This window comes from Trachymyrmex cornetzi, unplaced genomic scaffold (assembly GCF_001594075.2).
Source record: "Trachymyrmex cornetzi isolate Tcor2-1 unplaced genomic scaffold, Tcor1.1 scaffold61, whole genome shotgun sequence".
Classification (NCBI taxonomy): domain Eukaryota; kingdom Metazoa; phylum Arthropoda; class Insecta; order Hymenoptera; family Formicidae; genus Trachymyrmex; species Trachymyrmex cornetzi.
This window is the reverse complement of record NW_017299926.1, coordinates 3,034,437-3,050,227: the sequence shown is the minus strand read 5'-3', so window position 1 is coordinate 3,050,227 and position 15,791 is coordinate 3,034,437. Positions and strand designations below refer to the sequence as shown.

Sequence of the window (15,791 nt, the reverse complement as noted above, 5' to 3'; positions counted from 1 at the left end):
TAATATGTAAAAATACACCAAAAAAACTTATTTTCGAACAATTGACTTATCTACTTATTTACTTATCTCCACAATGTTAAATATGTGAATTATAATCAATAGTTTAGAACAATAAAAGTATACAAAAAATGTTACAATACACAACTATGATAATATTAACTACAAAAATTAATAATCATCTCTAAGTAGTTATAGAAAGCAATTACTTACCTACGAAATGTTACGTTATAACGTTTTGCATTTTGCTTTACTGATAATTACAGAATAAACAACTTGAGCAATAAACCGATCAATCGAGTCAAACGGACAGTCTTATTAATGTTGTAAAATTTACTATGTAATTACTCATAAACAGCGAGTAGATTATACTTAGTGTTAGGCCATATAAAGTACAGTTACCTTATTTTCACCAGCTTAATTTTTTTTTCACGTTTCCTTTTCCTGTATTCGCAATTTATAATTCACAATAATTTTGTAAAATTTCTAATGCTTCTTAGGCTTTGAATTATTTATATTTCTACATTGGAATTCACAAAGTTCTGTTTTTTTACAACTTGCTAAAAGTCAGTAATCTTATCTTGGCTGCAAATACTTAAAACATAAGAAAGATGGTAATTGAATAAAATTGATAAATAAGTATAAAGTCCAGTATGCCTTCGAATTAGAGTCTTCTAATTTCTATGCAAGACAATATTTAAATAATTGAATATCTCCATGCTTGTATTTCAAGTATAGATTGTCATCTCTTCGAATTCTCGTATCCTTGCGTTCTTTTGGTCGGTTACAATTCTAATTTGGCAGTTGGATGTCGACCAATGTCCCAAGCGTTACGAAAGATCTGTTGTAAGCGACGATGTACTAACTTAGAAATTACGTGATACCCGGGATTCGCTAGCATGCGATTTGTTTGTTTTTATAAATAACGCCGCGTACTTTACCCGCGTGTCGCTTCGTCTTAAATTCCTAGATCCTTGGACTTTGTTACTCACAAATTTTTGTTTTGACATCATTTTCATAACTTTTAAAATTCACATGTCAAAAATAATCATAAACATACAAAAAGAATGTATTCATTATAAGTTGCTACATTTAGATCTAAAGAGAAATTATAATTTCTGAATTCTCAATCTCTTTAAATTTTGAAAACGTTATATCGTGAATTCAATGATGAGATTACATTTGTATTTTGTTTTCACGTTCATGTGATGTTTACTCTTCAATAAAATTGGATCTTTTCGTTAAATTCTAAAATGTTAATAGAATTAGACCGAATTAAATGACTCGTCCCTCTCTCTCCCTCTCTCTCTCTCTCTCTCTCTCTCTCTCCCTTCCCTCTCTTCTCTCTCTTGCCCGACCACTCTCCCACTTCTCTTCCGCCATCGAAGTTTCTCTCCGGCCCCGAGAAGTCTTCGAGTTCGTTCTTTCGTATGAGTAAACGCTGTGGAATTCGACGCTTCGAGCGGCAAGTGGGACCCCGCGACTAGCGATGGGCCCGATACCCTCGCAGTACCTATCGATATCTCTCGCAAACGCGGTCGTACAAAGAGGCATTATCAAACGACCCGAGAAAGTCTCCAAAGAGATACTCGTGAAAAATCATTGACGGATATTTTATTTGCATAAAATCAATATCTGGAAAGTTTCTAGGAAAAAAATGCTTGAACATCGCAATATTATTTTTTACATAAGGTGTACATAAAATTATTTAATAATAATAAGAATATGAAAAATATTTCATTTCATATATTTTTAACAAAAAATTTCAATAGAGATTTAACTGAAGCGTTATTCATAAATAAATTAAAAACTTATGAATTAAAAGCTTCAAATCCGTGAATAAATAATTTCATTTTCAAATTATTTCAATAAGAGGAAAATATATTAAAAACTCAATGTATATACTTTTATTATTTATTTCTATCGTTTGTAAACATTTTTACTGTATACTTCTTGTTATTATATGCGTTATAAGCTGTCTAAAAAATATTCGTGTCATTTATTAACGAAAAATAACGGAAAAACTATTTAAATTTTCTCTTAATTTACTATTGATTTTTCTTCAACAAAAATTAAAAAATTAACAATATAATATTGTATATTATAGGATCGCATATGTGATAATTAACAAATTAAAAAATTAAGCTTTAAAAAAACAAGCCTTAATTATAGTTTTAATATACAAATCGCAAAGTATAATGAGCCCGCTTACGCTAAGGGAAAGTCCGCCTCGCATTTTTTAAAGAGTCCGTCATTGAGAACTAATGCGATGTTCATGGAACAGGTTGCAACGTAATAAGTAAAGTAATTTATTGTCGTGCTGACTAAAATAAAGATAAAGAGATATTTGTTTGGAACTATCGCTACTTGCAACCTGACCGGAGCATTCAGCCTGCGGACAGGTGTAACACCGACACCTGCCATCGTACGGAACACGTCGCTCTGCATTCTCCCATTCACTCGAAAAAAAAAATGATAGTTTCTCCGGATTAATCTGGAATCTTTTATATTCATCTCATTATTTATTCTTCATAATCGCAATATTTGCCAAATATTTTGAATTGCAGATGTAGTAAATTATATACATATATATATATAGAGGATTTTTAAATGTATAAATTAAAAAAAGTTTAAAAATACATTTGAAAATTCAGACTCAAAATATAATCTAATATCTCAGAACGTTCTAACATCTATTTCGATTGCCAGCTATGGGTATAAAAACTCGTCACTTAAAAGACTCAGTAATTTAAAAATATACATCTAAAAAATTTTAATTTTAATTTACATTTTAATTTAAAAAATAGTGGACCACAAGCATGTCGATTAGATTTCTCATTTACATGACTATTATATTCCTGATCTACATTCGATAGCAATTAACTGACACAACTAATTAAAACTCTCGGTTCATTTGCAAATAATTAAAAATACAATTATTCTAGTTACATATTTTTTATGCCTAGTATGAAATGTAATTTTATATTATCTAGAATTTTCTAGCATTTGAAATGACTTATTTTAATTAGATACCAAAAGACTATAGAAGCAGCAAAATTCAAATAGCGCAGATAACGATTGCAGTTAAATTTACAAAAAGAAATAGAAATTTTTTAATAATTTTTATAGAACAGAATTGTCTTTTGCTAAAAGTATCTAAAAATTCGGGAAAACTATGCTCATTTGTACAAAACTCATAAACACGCATCGGAATCAAATATCAAACAATTTTTTTAATCCTACAAAAAGTTCAAGATTCAAAGATTTAAAAGTTTAAGAATCGAAAAAAGCCAATTTCCTGCTTTTGAAGTTTCACATTAAAAAAGCATTAATGTTATGCACGGGCAATGTTTATAGAAACTCATGGGAAGTATCCGAAGATACAGCTCAATTAAACGCCTACGTAGAAATAGAACAATCTAAAGCTCGAGGCATTCCAAGTGTTTTAATTCCCGATTTACGCATCCAAGGCATTATAAATATGAAAGATACAAACGCATTTAAATTGCAGAACTTTAATATACAAATTCAGGAAATCAAAATGCAAGAAATACATGCATTCCAATGGAAAATCTGCGTCATCTAGGCGCTAGGTGACTGGAAAACTCGAAGAGAATCACGATTACACACCTTGCATCTACATATCCAGAAACCGAGAAGTCCGGTCCGATGACTAGAAATCCAGCGACAGTGCTCCGAGCGTCCTAGTTCTTGGTCCACGGATCTTGGTACGAGAACGGAAGAGAGATCCGGTGGAATATTACATTCGAAAGAACAGCCCCTCGGTTACGCACTCCCGACACGGTACCATCCGCGAGCGTGCGATCTTATCGAGGATTAAGGAACCGGGAGAGAAGAGGGAAGATAAGGAAAGGTGGAACGTGGTGGAGACAGACCGTCGGGCTGACGTCACGGGTCTCAAGAGAGCGCGATCGCGCGGACCCGGGGGGCCCCGCGATGCTCACGTCGGGCCAACATGTTCCCTACGGGAACGGCGAATGCGCGAGGTGCACCGATACACGGGAGATCTACAGCAGCGCGGGAGCGCGATCAATGCGTGATCCCCTGCCAACGGCCGGCGAGTGAAGACTGAGGAGGAGAAGCCTGGCCTGGCCTGGCCTGCCGTCTGCCTCTGCCTGGCTCACCGCTAAAACGCGGCGACGACGACGACGACGACGACGAGTTCGCCGGCGACGAGGAGAGCGGAGAACATTCGAGGAGAGTGGAGAACGCTTGCCCATGCCGGCGCGACGGAGGACGGGGGTCACCGCAGCCGGAGCTCTGCGCAGGAGCGTAATTTAACCCCTCGTACCAAACCTAACGCACATCGCGATACGTCTTTTAATCTTTAAAGCGGTAGTTTTTTTTCTCGGAGAAAAATAAACAGTATTACAAATACGATATTTCGTAAGAAAGTAATGTCAAATACAATCTTATCGGTACTACTTTCGTTGACCGTATTATAGAGGCGTCGTGTCTGTTTCGAGATTTCCGCGAGAAGAAAGCTCGCAAAAAATTCCATTTTTGTTCAATAAGAAAAATCATTTATGTAAAATTCACAGAAGTACCACACTGTTACAAAAATTCATAACATTCTATTAAATATTGAAATTAACATACTTCAAAAAATGTTTCCAAACTAACATTCGTCATTTATACTTGTTTTCTTATTCTATTCTGTATTGTATTTCCGTATTGAAAATGTGAGCAATGGCACTGGTCTGGTTTCCTTCAGGGAAGAAACTTTTTTAAAAACTTTTGATGGAAAATACCTGTTAGTTTTCACAAAATTTTGCCACTGTAAGTTGATATTTCTTCGTTTATCCATGAGAACTAAAAATCACATTTATAAAGTTTTTATATAAATCTTCAATCAATTCACTCGGATCCATAGTAAATAAAATTCTGATCGAGTATCTCAAAATTTTTTAAGTTATTTAGGGAATGTATTATTATATCAATATATTATTTGTATTCAAATAACGCACTCGTAAAAGCACAAAATTTGATTTTAATTGAAGTTTCATTTCACAATTTAAATCATGTTTTTATTCCGCCTTTAATTTCAAATTTAATTCTTATTGTAAAAGTATCTTCGTATAAATTTAAAACTGATTTTTTATAAAATCTATCAACAATGATTTTATTTCCATTTCATCTCTATTTAAATTTTATTTTGATTTCATCGTTAATTTTCAATATGACCTTCACATATCTTAATATATTTCACAACTGACTCTTATATCGTCGTATCCGTAACATCCTTACATCCTGTAAATGTAGGATCCTCGCCAATTTTCGAGTTTCAAGCTTCTCGCAAAACGCGCCACGTATACCGTAAAGTAAAAGTTTCCTCGTATCTTAGAACTGCTCAATCCAGATTCTTCCGACTGATATAATATGCACTCATATGCAATATTGACTATCGGCAATAACGGAAAAAAAAAAAGGAAGTTCTGCGCCATCGTGCGTGCAACGCGCAACGCGCGCGCGATGACTCATCCGTCGACGGCGCCGCAAGCACACGCGCTTTACGTGTATGCACACACGCACATATTGTACACACTTGTACGTACGTTCACGACCGGTGTCTCGAGATATACATTACGCCACAGCGACACTGCCGTACCGAGAAAAGAGTTGCTGGCGCACGCTCGATCGATGTCAGTCTCGGTATTTCGAATATTAATAGTATCACTAAGATCGCGCGTGAGAACTATAGCAATGAAGCGTGTAAAGGGGCTTCCATTGATCGATAGTATTAATCACCATCTTGAATATTAATATCGAATGGTCTCACAGGGTTCTTTATCGCGTCACCATTCCTCTGTTTATGACAATTTTTCGCGTTTTCTATTTTACCAACTTTCCGATATTCAGCTCAAAAAAAAGCACACGATCCTTTTCACTTTGATATTTCTCTGAATAACGTGCAGTTACAAACAAGAAAGTTGAGAGATTTTGAAGCGTTCCGTACAAGGAGAGACGGAAAAGTTGTTCAAGCAGACGTGATTAAAGAGAATTTCTTCTCAGGTAATTTCGTATCAGAATTTATATTGTGCATTGTTTGCTCAGTGACAATCGGTGCACAGGCTTGCGCAAATAAGTGATATGCTTCTACGGTGATGTCGTCAAGAAAAGATTTTTAATTTAAAAATCAATTAAATTTAGAAGAGAGAGAAATATAATAGATACCACAAATTCAAAACAAATCTTTATTTCGAATTCCGCGAAGAATTTCAGGATTCGATGAAAATTTAAGTATTTCAAATATTTCTTGATATAATTTTTTTTCATCCATTATATATGTCAAATTAAACATTTAAAAAAATCACGCACAGAACATTTTCAAGTCTTCCTTTAATTAGTTACGAGCCAAAATTAGCACAAAGGTGATCAATGTCAATTTCATGCTCTTCGATAAAAAAAGTAACCATAGAAAATATCGAAGTAAACTAGAAAGATAAAAAAAACTGTTTAAATACGGAGAACGATCTAAAAGTATTATAGGACTGATATATGAATAATTACGAATAGTGTAAAGAAGTAGCTTACTTTGTACCGTGTGTACAGTTTCTCGGTTTCGCTCGATAAATGTGGATCAATTATTCGTCAATTATGTACTTCGGATAATCAACATTGCGTAGCACTTGTTGACGTTAATTAACCGCTTTATTTCGGTACGCGCGATAATTTTGTCATACAAATGGGACAACTTTTCGTATGTTGTGTATGTGCAAGCTGATAAAAAGCTGAAGAGCATGATTAACACACGCGTATTGTTTTCTCAGGTAAATCCGACAATTTTCATCTATCTAATAGCTGTTTAACTTTTTTTCTGGATCTTAGCAGCCTCACATAGACGTGTGCTCGACCTTTTCCAATGAGAGAATAGAGCGTCGGATGTCTGTTTAACGTAATTAATCGGTGTGCTCTCTTAGAGGTTCCCATTAATCTGACCAAGAGAGATAAGATTGCTAGCGTTATGATGGCATTGACGCTTTCGTACTCGCATGATAACTGTTTCTGAAAATTTAATCGCCTATTCCACGATGCCTATGCAATGCTCTCTCTTTCTATCTCTCTCCCTTCTTCTCTCTTTCTCTCAACTAAAAAAAAAAAAGATTATTCCTAAATAAACGATGAAATCACTTTGATTAATTCCTGACGCAAATTCATATCTCATTATTTACGTTCTTTCTTCTCACAACAATTCATTTGACGTCACGTTACAATTCAAAAATTCACAAAATCATCTAGAAGATTTACAACAGTGTTGTAACTTAAATTCCTACAAATATAGAAATATGATGTTTTTCGTATCATTTTGAGTGAGGCAGCTTTGAAGGATTCAAAATGGAAAATTGCACGAATGTCCAAAATGATAATTCTCAGAAAATGTAAGAGAACTCCAAAGACTAAAATATTAAAAAATTTTCCTTTTTGAAAATGCAAGATTTAACGATCATAGAGTTTGAAACGTTGAAAATTCGACGAAATAGAAATCGGGAAATTCAAGAATTTGAGAATTTAATGACTTCAGAATCTATAGGAAACCCAAGAAAATCCAGAAATTTAAGGATCCAACCCTCCCCGGAAAGTTCCGCGCACGCAAGCACGTAGCTTGTGTTCGTGCGTATATTCATCTACTCCGTCCACCAAAGATAGAGTCTGACATCATACACACGAGCATCAGTCGGGTCGAACGAATGATAAACATATGTACTCGCACACACGGTGTCCTCGTATGCGGAAGATTCCAGTTTATCACTTGTACAACTGCCTTGATCGATCGATGCACCCACCGATGCCGCAGGGCGTGTGATTCTGCTCTTTCTCTTATTTCTCTTCGTATCTGAACGACTTGCTACGCGCTTCCGCTGACATGCTGAGTGAGAACACAAATCTTTAGTTATAACTATAAAAATATAACTAACTTAGCTGTAGTGCTGAAATTTTGGCGCGTATCTTACTCGTTAATCTTTTTACGAATTCTTAGACGAGAGCGAGATGACATTGACGACAAGCACGTAAACAGTTTGGTAACTGCGAACGTTCTCTCGAAAATAACATTCGCGTAGATCCAAAGATCTACAGACAAGAAAGACTTTCAAAGATATAAAGACACTGATATGAAGACCGAATATTTTGCCTCTCTGAAATTCGGAGACTTATTATGATTTCAAAAAAAGCGGTGATATACATTCAATGATGAATAACGTTAATTAGGAATTGCCGCGACAGTCATATCAGTTATCTCGAGTCATGTTATTAAAAATGAAAAAATAAGCGAAACAGTGCCTTGGAACGGTTGGTTTTTCCTCAATGAAACTATTGTAGTCAGATAAAACAGACTTATGAAGCGTGCTCTATAAATCTTATCATTAAATCAACAAATATTATATTCTTTATGACGTAAAACTATAAAAAAAGATAAAACAATTTCAAGATATATGTTGTATAACTTTTATGTGTTTTTTGATAAAAGTATAACTTTATTTTCTGAGATTTCTCTCATTTTTTTATAGTTTCTTTGACGTATCTTACAAGTCTTCTCCGTCGAGATGCGATGCTCTCGTTAGCTCTCGAGAGAAAGTTTAATTGTTTCAATTGTGTTGACTGTTTATTTAGGTAATGATTATGCCAGCAAACGTAAAAGTTAAATGCCCTGATTTCTTAACTTTTTTCGAGTCTTGAGTGCGTATCGCCTCGAGGGTTTATTGTTCGCCGAGAATAATGACGATTTACACGAGCTCGGATACGGCAGCTTTATAGTAACACGTAACACCCGCTGCTGCTGCTGATAAGGCGCCTTTGTACATACTATATCGGTAGACGTCACGAAATCAGCCTGATAAAATACGATTCGTTCAAGTACGATATATAAGATAATATACGCGCAATATAATCTGTCACGCAATTATCGATAGTCTGATAGCGTTGAAGTAATATGCGATTTTCGAGAATGTCCTTTTCTCGATCTTTCGTTAAATGATTTAATTTAATTTCATATATCTAAGCAGAATTATAATTAAATATTGCTGTGATTCAATTGATGTATTACTGTAATCGGCAGACTGAGATAATTGAAAAACACTCCTAAGAAAACAGCGACTGTTATTTATGTACATATGCGCATGTATGCGCATATATGCGCATATATGCGCTAATATATCTAGTTATTCAGACATATGTATTTACATAATAATGTTCAGGCAATGACGCTTTTTTCATGAAAATTCGACAAAATTTTAAATAATTCAAAAAAAGCTTGTAATTTTTTGTGCTAAAAAAAATTATAACTTCGCGCGCGAGAAGTTTTGATAAAAGGATTAAGTAAAATTTTTATTAAATTTTATATTTGGTGATTTAATATTTTCTTATGATACGCTCTTTAAAAATGTTATCAATTTTTTTTGTAAAAATGCAAGTCATTCTTCAAGGAAAATCATGATTCAATAATAGCAAGAACTGATTCGTCTCGCTAAAATGCAATTATTTCTTTGAATAATATGATTTTACAATTTTTTAGTCCAAATATGAAACTTAATATTTTTAATTTCTAATACCTATTTTACGAAATTAATATTAAATATTATAATATTTGAAGCTTTCATATTTTGAAAAAAATTAGTATTAATGCACACACAATTAAAATATTTTAAGTTTTTAATATTTTTGAAATTAAAAAATGGAAAAGTATAAGGATCTAAAAATAGAAATACTTTACAATGCACGCCAGTGACGCCAGCAAAATTTTAAGGATTCACATAAAAACTCACAATCAACGAATTAAAACGCAATCAAATATTTAAAAGTTCGGGATCCGAAGAATACAAGGATACACTAGCAACTGAAGATTTAAAAATTTAGAAAATAGTTAACATATAAAATTCTTAGAAATTGGATATTTTGTCAAATTAAAAAATCGAGAGTTATAAACTACAATAGGGTAACTCCGGCAAATACGCCGCGATGGGATTTACGCCGTAGAAGTCAGAAAAAATAGAAGGAGAGGATAATTTTTGCTGCAACTACTCTGTTACATGCCTTTATGTTATATTATTAGTATTGTGTTATAATTTCAGTTTCTTACTGTCAATATTAATGAAATTATTGTGAGTTAAATCGATTTATCACTGTAATAAGTAGCGTCATCATAAATTATAATCTACATAAAATAATTACTATAAGGCGCGTAAAAGACTTAATGATTATTTCGTGATACATAAGTGTAGAGGAATAATAAAGCATGTTGTATAGCAAAATACAAGTGCTTTGCTCTTGTATTCTATATTTAGCTTGTTGTCTTGTATGTTCTACCTGTTTGGGATACACGGCATTTTTAGCGGATTTATGCCCAAAGCATATAAGTACTCAGATTGGATTCAATGCACTAAATGCAATAAACACATTACATGAAATATGTATCTCATGTAATAACACTGTAATATATGTAGAAAAAATATAATTATTATCTATTACTTCATATACATACTTTTATCATTCTTATTCCTTAATAAAACTTTGTAAACATATTTTATGAGTTATTGTGTCATTTTACGTCTTATTTATAAGCATTATTTGTAAATTTTTTCATGAGCTACCTTCCTCCCCCTATGAGTAGTCATATATCATCCCACCCCTATGGAATATACGGCAGAAATGCAGAGAGAGATGTCAAAAAGTTTTTTTTAACACGAAAAATAAGTATTTCGGATTTCTAATATTTTTTTCATAGTAGTAGATAGTATAAAGTTTTCATTAATATAATTCATTATGAGTTATTGTGTCATTTTACGTCTTATTTATAAGCATTATTTGTAAATTTTTTCATGAGCTTCCTCCCCCTATGAGTAGTCATATATCATCCCACCCCTATGGGATGTATAGCAGAAATGCAGAGAGAGATGTCAAAAAGTTTTTTTTTAACACGAAAAATAAGTATTTCGGATTTCTAATATTTTTTTTCATAGTAGTAGATAGTATAAAGTTTTCATTAATATAATTCATCTTAAAAATAGTAAATAATACTTAATAAATTAAGTTTTTGTTAGGTGCGGCGTATATACCGGAGTTATATACCCGTATATACCCTAATGGTTGCGTTGAACAGAAAATGCAGTTTTGCAATTTAATATTGCAAGATTTTTTAATATAATTAGTTCATGTCCTTAGATCCTCATTAAATTTAAATGTGTAAATTAATCACATTAAAAAATCCTACAATAATAGCAAAACTGTTTTTTCTGGTAAATGCAACTAATCGACGCAGATTTAATAAAAAAAAACACGACTCACCATCAATGGGTCGAAATCGGAATCTCTTTAACCTCGGTAATGTTGCAGGAGAGCAAACTCTCGTTAGAATCGGCATCTCACTGACTTCTTCAGATGACGATCGGCCAGAAGTTCCGTTCGAGGACGATTTCAGCTCCAAAACGGCTGCACGCTTCGGCGATCTCTCTGTGCCACTGGCCTCTGTGAAATGAAAAAAAAAGGAACGTGAGGCCAGGTATATACATCCTTTGTTTGAGTTGACTGACTGCGTGCAATCTCCTGACGTGGACGATGGTGCGTCATCATTCGGTGTCATCGTGTGTGTCATTGCTCCAGTATGCGGATTGCAAAACTTTATGTGATATTACTTAGTGTGACAGCACTTTTTTTAATAACTATGTCGATATCGTTGCACAATCTCTATATTTTCACGTGAGCAAATAAGTTGAATCTGTATACTTCCTGTATACATTTATATACCATCCACTATCAGATTCTTTCACTGAATAAAACATTATTTATATCTGAATTTTAAAAGCCATTGTAACATCTTTTGATTTTAATCTGTAAAATACTGTAAAATACTGTAAAATATTGTAACTTAGAGACACAATGTTTTCTATAGATTATTCTATATATAATAATCTATAAATAGATTATTAATATACAATAAAAATTGTTTGATGCTGCATAATTAAGATATATAAAAGAATCCAAAGAAATTTCAAAATCTTCAAAAAATTTCAATAATTTTTTGTATACAATTTTATAAATTGCATTTTTTTAAATAAAGACGTTATTTTTTTTTAATTTATCCAATTATTGTTTTAAACTATAACTTAATACAGTGCATAATACGGTGTAATTCTCAATTTTATTTCTTATGTATTTCAAGTTTATTCTTTTTTCATCTTAATTGTCTTTACTTTGAATCATACATTTTTACGATATGTATACATAGCCAATAAATGTCAAACTATCAATACAAAACTCATCAGTGGTCTGAGATTGCAACTCTGAGTCATACGCTTAATGATCAAGAAAATCCAATACTTGCGAAATATCTTGGCCTCATTCTTTTAAAATGGTGCTCTTCTTTATATGAAAAACTGCTTGTGCATCGACTAAATAAAAGGTTTTTAAATAACATTAATAAAAATAGTAGAAAAAATAGTGACTAAAAAATAATCTATTCTTGATTTTCGATATGAAGCACAGCTATCAAATTTTTTCTAAAAAAAAGAAACAAACTAAATGTAATTTTTAACTACAAATAAATAGGAATAAATATACTTTTAATATAAAAGTCTGCTACCAACTTCAATGAATTTCTATATAATAATAAAAGTTATGTTTGTCAGTGTTAATTACAATATGACTTGCAACTATATTAAATTTAAAACAAAAGAGACAAACTAAATGTAGTCTTTAATTACAAGTAACAGGGAAATTTGTATTAATATAAAAATCTTACCAACTTCAATAAATTTCCATATAATAAATGTTTGTCAATATTAATTATAAAGTTATATACAAATACAGACCTTAATGGATTATCTATCAATTCAAAATAATCAATAATTAAATTTAAATGCAAAAGAATTAAATTTAAATAACACACAACACAACAACAACACAACACATACAAATAAAGAAAGCAAGTTAATAATCTTATTATACTAACAATGTCTTTATATAAATTGTGTAAAAAAACATTAGACTTTTATTGCTTAAATTATTTTTCGTGAATTTAAAAAATGTCACACAATATTATAAGTAAAATTAATAAGTTTGTACTTCTGAAACTTAAAAACGAGTTATTAACTTCAATGTTATAATGATTAATAAACGAAAAAAAGAAAGCAATAAAATGTGTTGGTATCACTTTGCAAGATTTATATTTTGTAAACAACATACCGTCCATTCTTCACACATTATTTTGATTTGCAAAAGTCAAACAATCACTAATTCAAACGGCACATAAGAAAGTCGTCTACCCGAATTCTATTCACAATGTGTCACAGAAACTTCTTTTTTATTAACAAACAGCACCTTATAAAACCCAACTAGACTACTTGGATTATTAAAATATAAAGACATATATATATTAGACAAATCGTTCATAATGCAAATCCAGTTTTCAATAGCGCCAGCTGCAAATCTAATTTTACGGGTGAAAATTCACGATGAAGATCTATGGGCGATGCCTGTCATTGTCAACGTGTGGTGTCACTTACCCGGCGACAGCGATCTCTTGACGGGCGACGATCTCGCGGCGCGATGGCTCGTCGTTGACTGTGCCGCGCTGTCGCGGCTGACCGTCGATATCTTGGCACTCATCCTCGCCACGAGGCCACCGGGCCGCCCGGCAGTTCCGGTGATCCTGACTCACGTACCAGGAAGCTCAGTCCGGAGGACGTCGTAGGAGCATTCCGGCTCGTCGAGTTACGGAGTGACGGATCGCCGCTTCTCAGGTTCCCGTGATTGTTCACGCTGACCTGTAAAAACATCCATCGTCAACATTCGTTGAACGAGAGCGGGGTGGACGTGGTAATCTGTCCTCATCCAGAGAAAAGGGTATTTCTTCGATTAAAAAAAAAACTGATTTGAATGAAAGAAATTTGTGTATTACCTATGTTGTGTGCTATACGGTCAAAGAAAAGCTTCTTTTATTTAAACGTTATTTCTTGAGATCAAGTAAATTTTTATTTTCCTCAAAGGTATTTTCACTTCAACCTGAAAAAATTAACGAAAGAAATGATTTTTTTCGATTTAAACGTAACTTTTCTAGTACCGTTAACACTACTTTCATTATTCGAAATAAGTAATTAAATTGATTAGTATTAAATTTTTATAAAGGCTGCCAGTAATAAAACACAGACGGAGGGAAACTAAGAAAACAGTATTCATTCGACAAACGAAATTCCTACCCAGTGAAAAATGAAAGTAAAATCGACATCGAGTTGATGTCGATTCTATTATCATTTTTCATTGGATAAGGCCCGAATTTATAGTCGTTCTTCAAATCCCAAGTTTGATCTCCAATATCAAAACTCAGATTTCAATCTCGAATTTCCATTTAAAATTCAATGCTATCCAACGTAAATTTCAATGCTATCTAATGGCTAATCATCAAATTCAGTTCTTCATGATTGTCCGTGACTGAGCGAGAAATGCGAAAATCATGGTAGAATCAGATTGATTAGTGGATTCGAATTCCACTATGGCGAGAATGAAATAATATAATATATTTATAATATTTATAATATATAAAATATTTATAATAAGATTAAGTAATGATATTTTAGAGATACAAATAATGAACTTTTTAGAAAATTTCAATTTCGAATTTATGATTGAATGCATCGTGAATAGGAGTTCATTTAACATTGCATTAAATGAAGATAGATTAAAATTTTTATGTGTTATATAATTTGAAAATTATTATCTTTTTCAGAGATAGCCATTTAGACATAGGGTAACTGTCCCTATTAATGTGTCTTTTAGCCAATTTGCTCATTACTGAATTAATTATTAAATATTGTAGCTTTAATTTTATCTGCTTGCAATCAATATCGGTTTTTCAACTACTTCTTTTTCTTATAATATTTCTTTAATCTAAAAAATGTTAATACTTTATAATGTTTTTGACAAAAATAGAAAACATGTTTTTGTCCCTATTAATGAGTCCTCTAAGCGGCGATGGACCTATTAATGCCCCCAATTTGTGTGCCTATCCACATTTGACTCGTTTTAACATATAGTTACTAAAACAGGTAATAAATTTAAGCTAATTGTTTATGTTAATATTACATAAAGCATAATTTCAATTATATTTATTTCAAAGTACACTCATAATACAACATTCTCAGCTCCAATACAGGGCATATTAATAGGGTCAAGCTTAAAATCTTGCGGTACGTATTACTAGATTCACATAAATTCCTCATATCTTTCGAAAAATATTTAAAATACTTTAATACTCAAAAAATAAAATATTATCTTCGGTATCGTATGCATTAATAATTTAACTTAACAAAAAAAATATTTTTTCTTATTTATTTATGCTAGTTTTTTTTATGACTTATCGAAATACAAAAGCACACACTAATAGGGACAGGCATAGTAATAGGAACAGTTGCCCTAGTACGTTCTGATGCAAATGTGGCCCATCTTTCAAGACTTGCTCGCAGTATTCCCTAACTTAAATTACGTTCACGTTTTAATTAGGCCCGCGATTAACCACTTTATTAGTACAACACATCTTCGACTTAACTTTCCGTCAACGATATGCTCGGAACAGACATATCGGAAATATTCAAGTCTAAAGGCCGCAGCACAGACTTTTGCGTAATGCATAAGGCATAATGCATAACGCATAGCGTAACGTGTAGCAACGCACAAGCTTGTACATAAGATTGTACTATTTGGAATGTCTCAATTGGAAATAAGATAATATTATATAATTATACAATATCATTATACTATATAATTTACTATATAATTAAATAATG

The 15,791-nt window shown here is 32.5% G+C and overlaps 1 protein-coding gene across 1 annotated transcript in view; it reads right to left on the bottom strand.

Moving 5' to 3' along the window:
- Positions 1–13,822, bottom strand: part of LOC108766639 (uncharacterized) — a 40,151-nt gene extending 26,329 nt beyond the window's left edge. The window contains exons 1-2 of the mRNA XM_018516047.1: positions 13,515–13,822; positions 11,299–11,478 (exon numbers count right to left, since the gene is read on the bottom strand). Of these exons, the coding sequence (XP_018371549.1) occupies positions 11,299–11,478; positions 13,515–13,617 (283 nt within the window). The 5' untranslated portion in view covers positions 13,618–13,822. The remainder of the gene's footprint in view (positions 1–11,298; positions 11,479–13,514) is intronic.
- Positions 13,823–15,791: the final 1,969 nt, after the last annotated feature.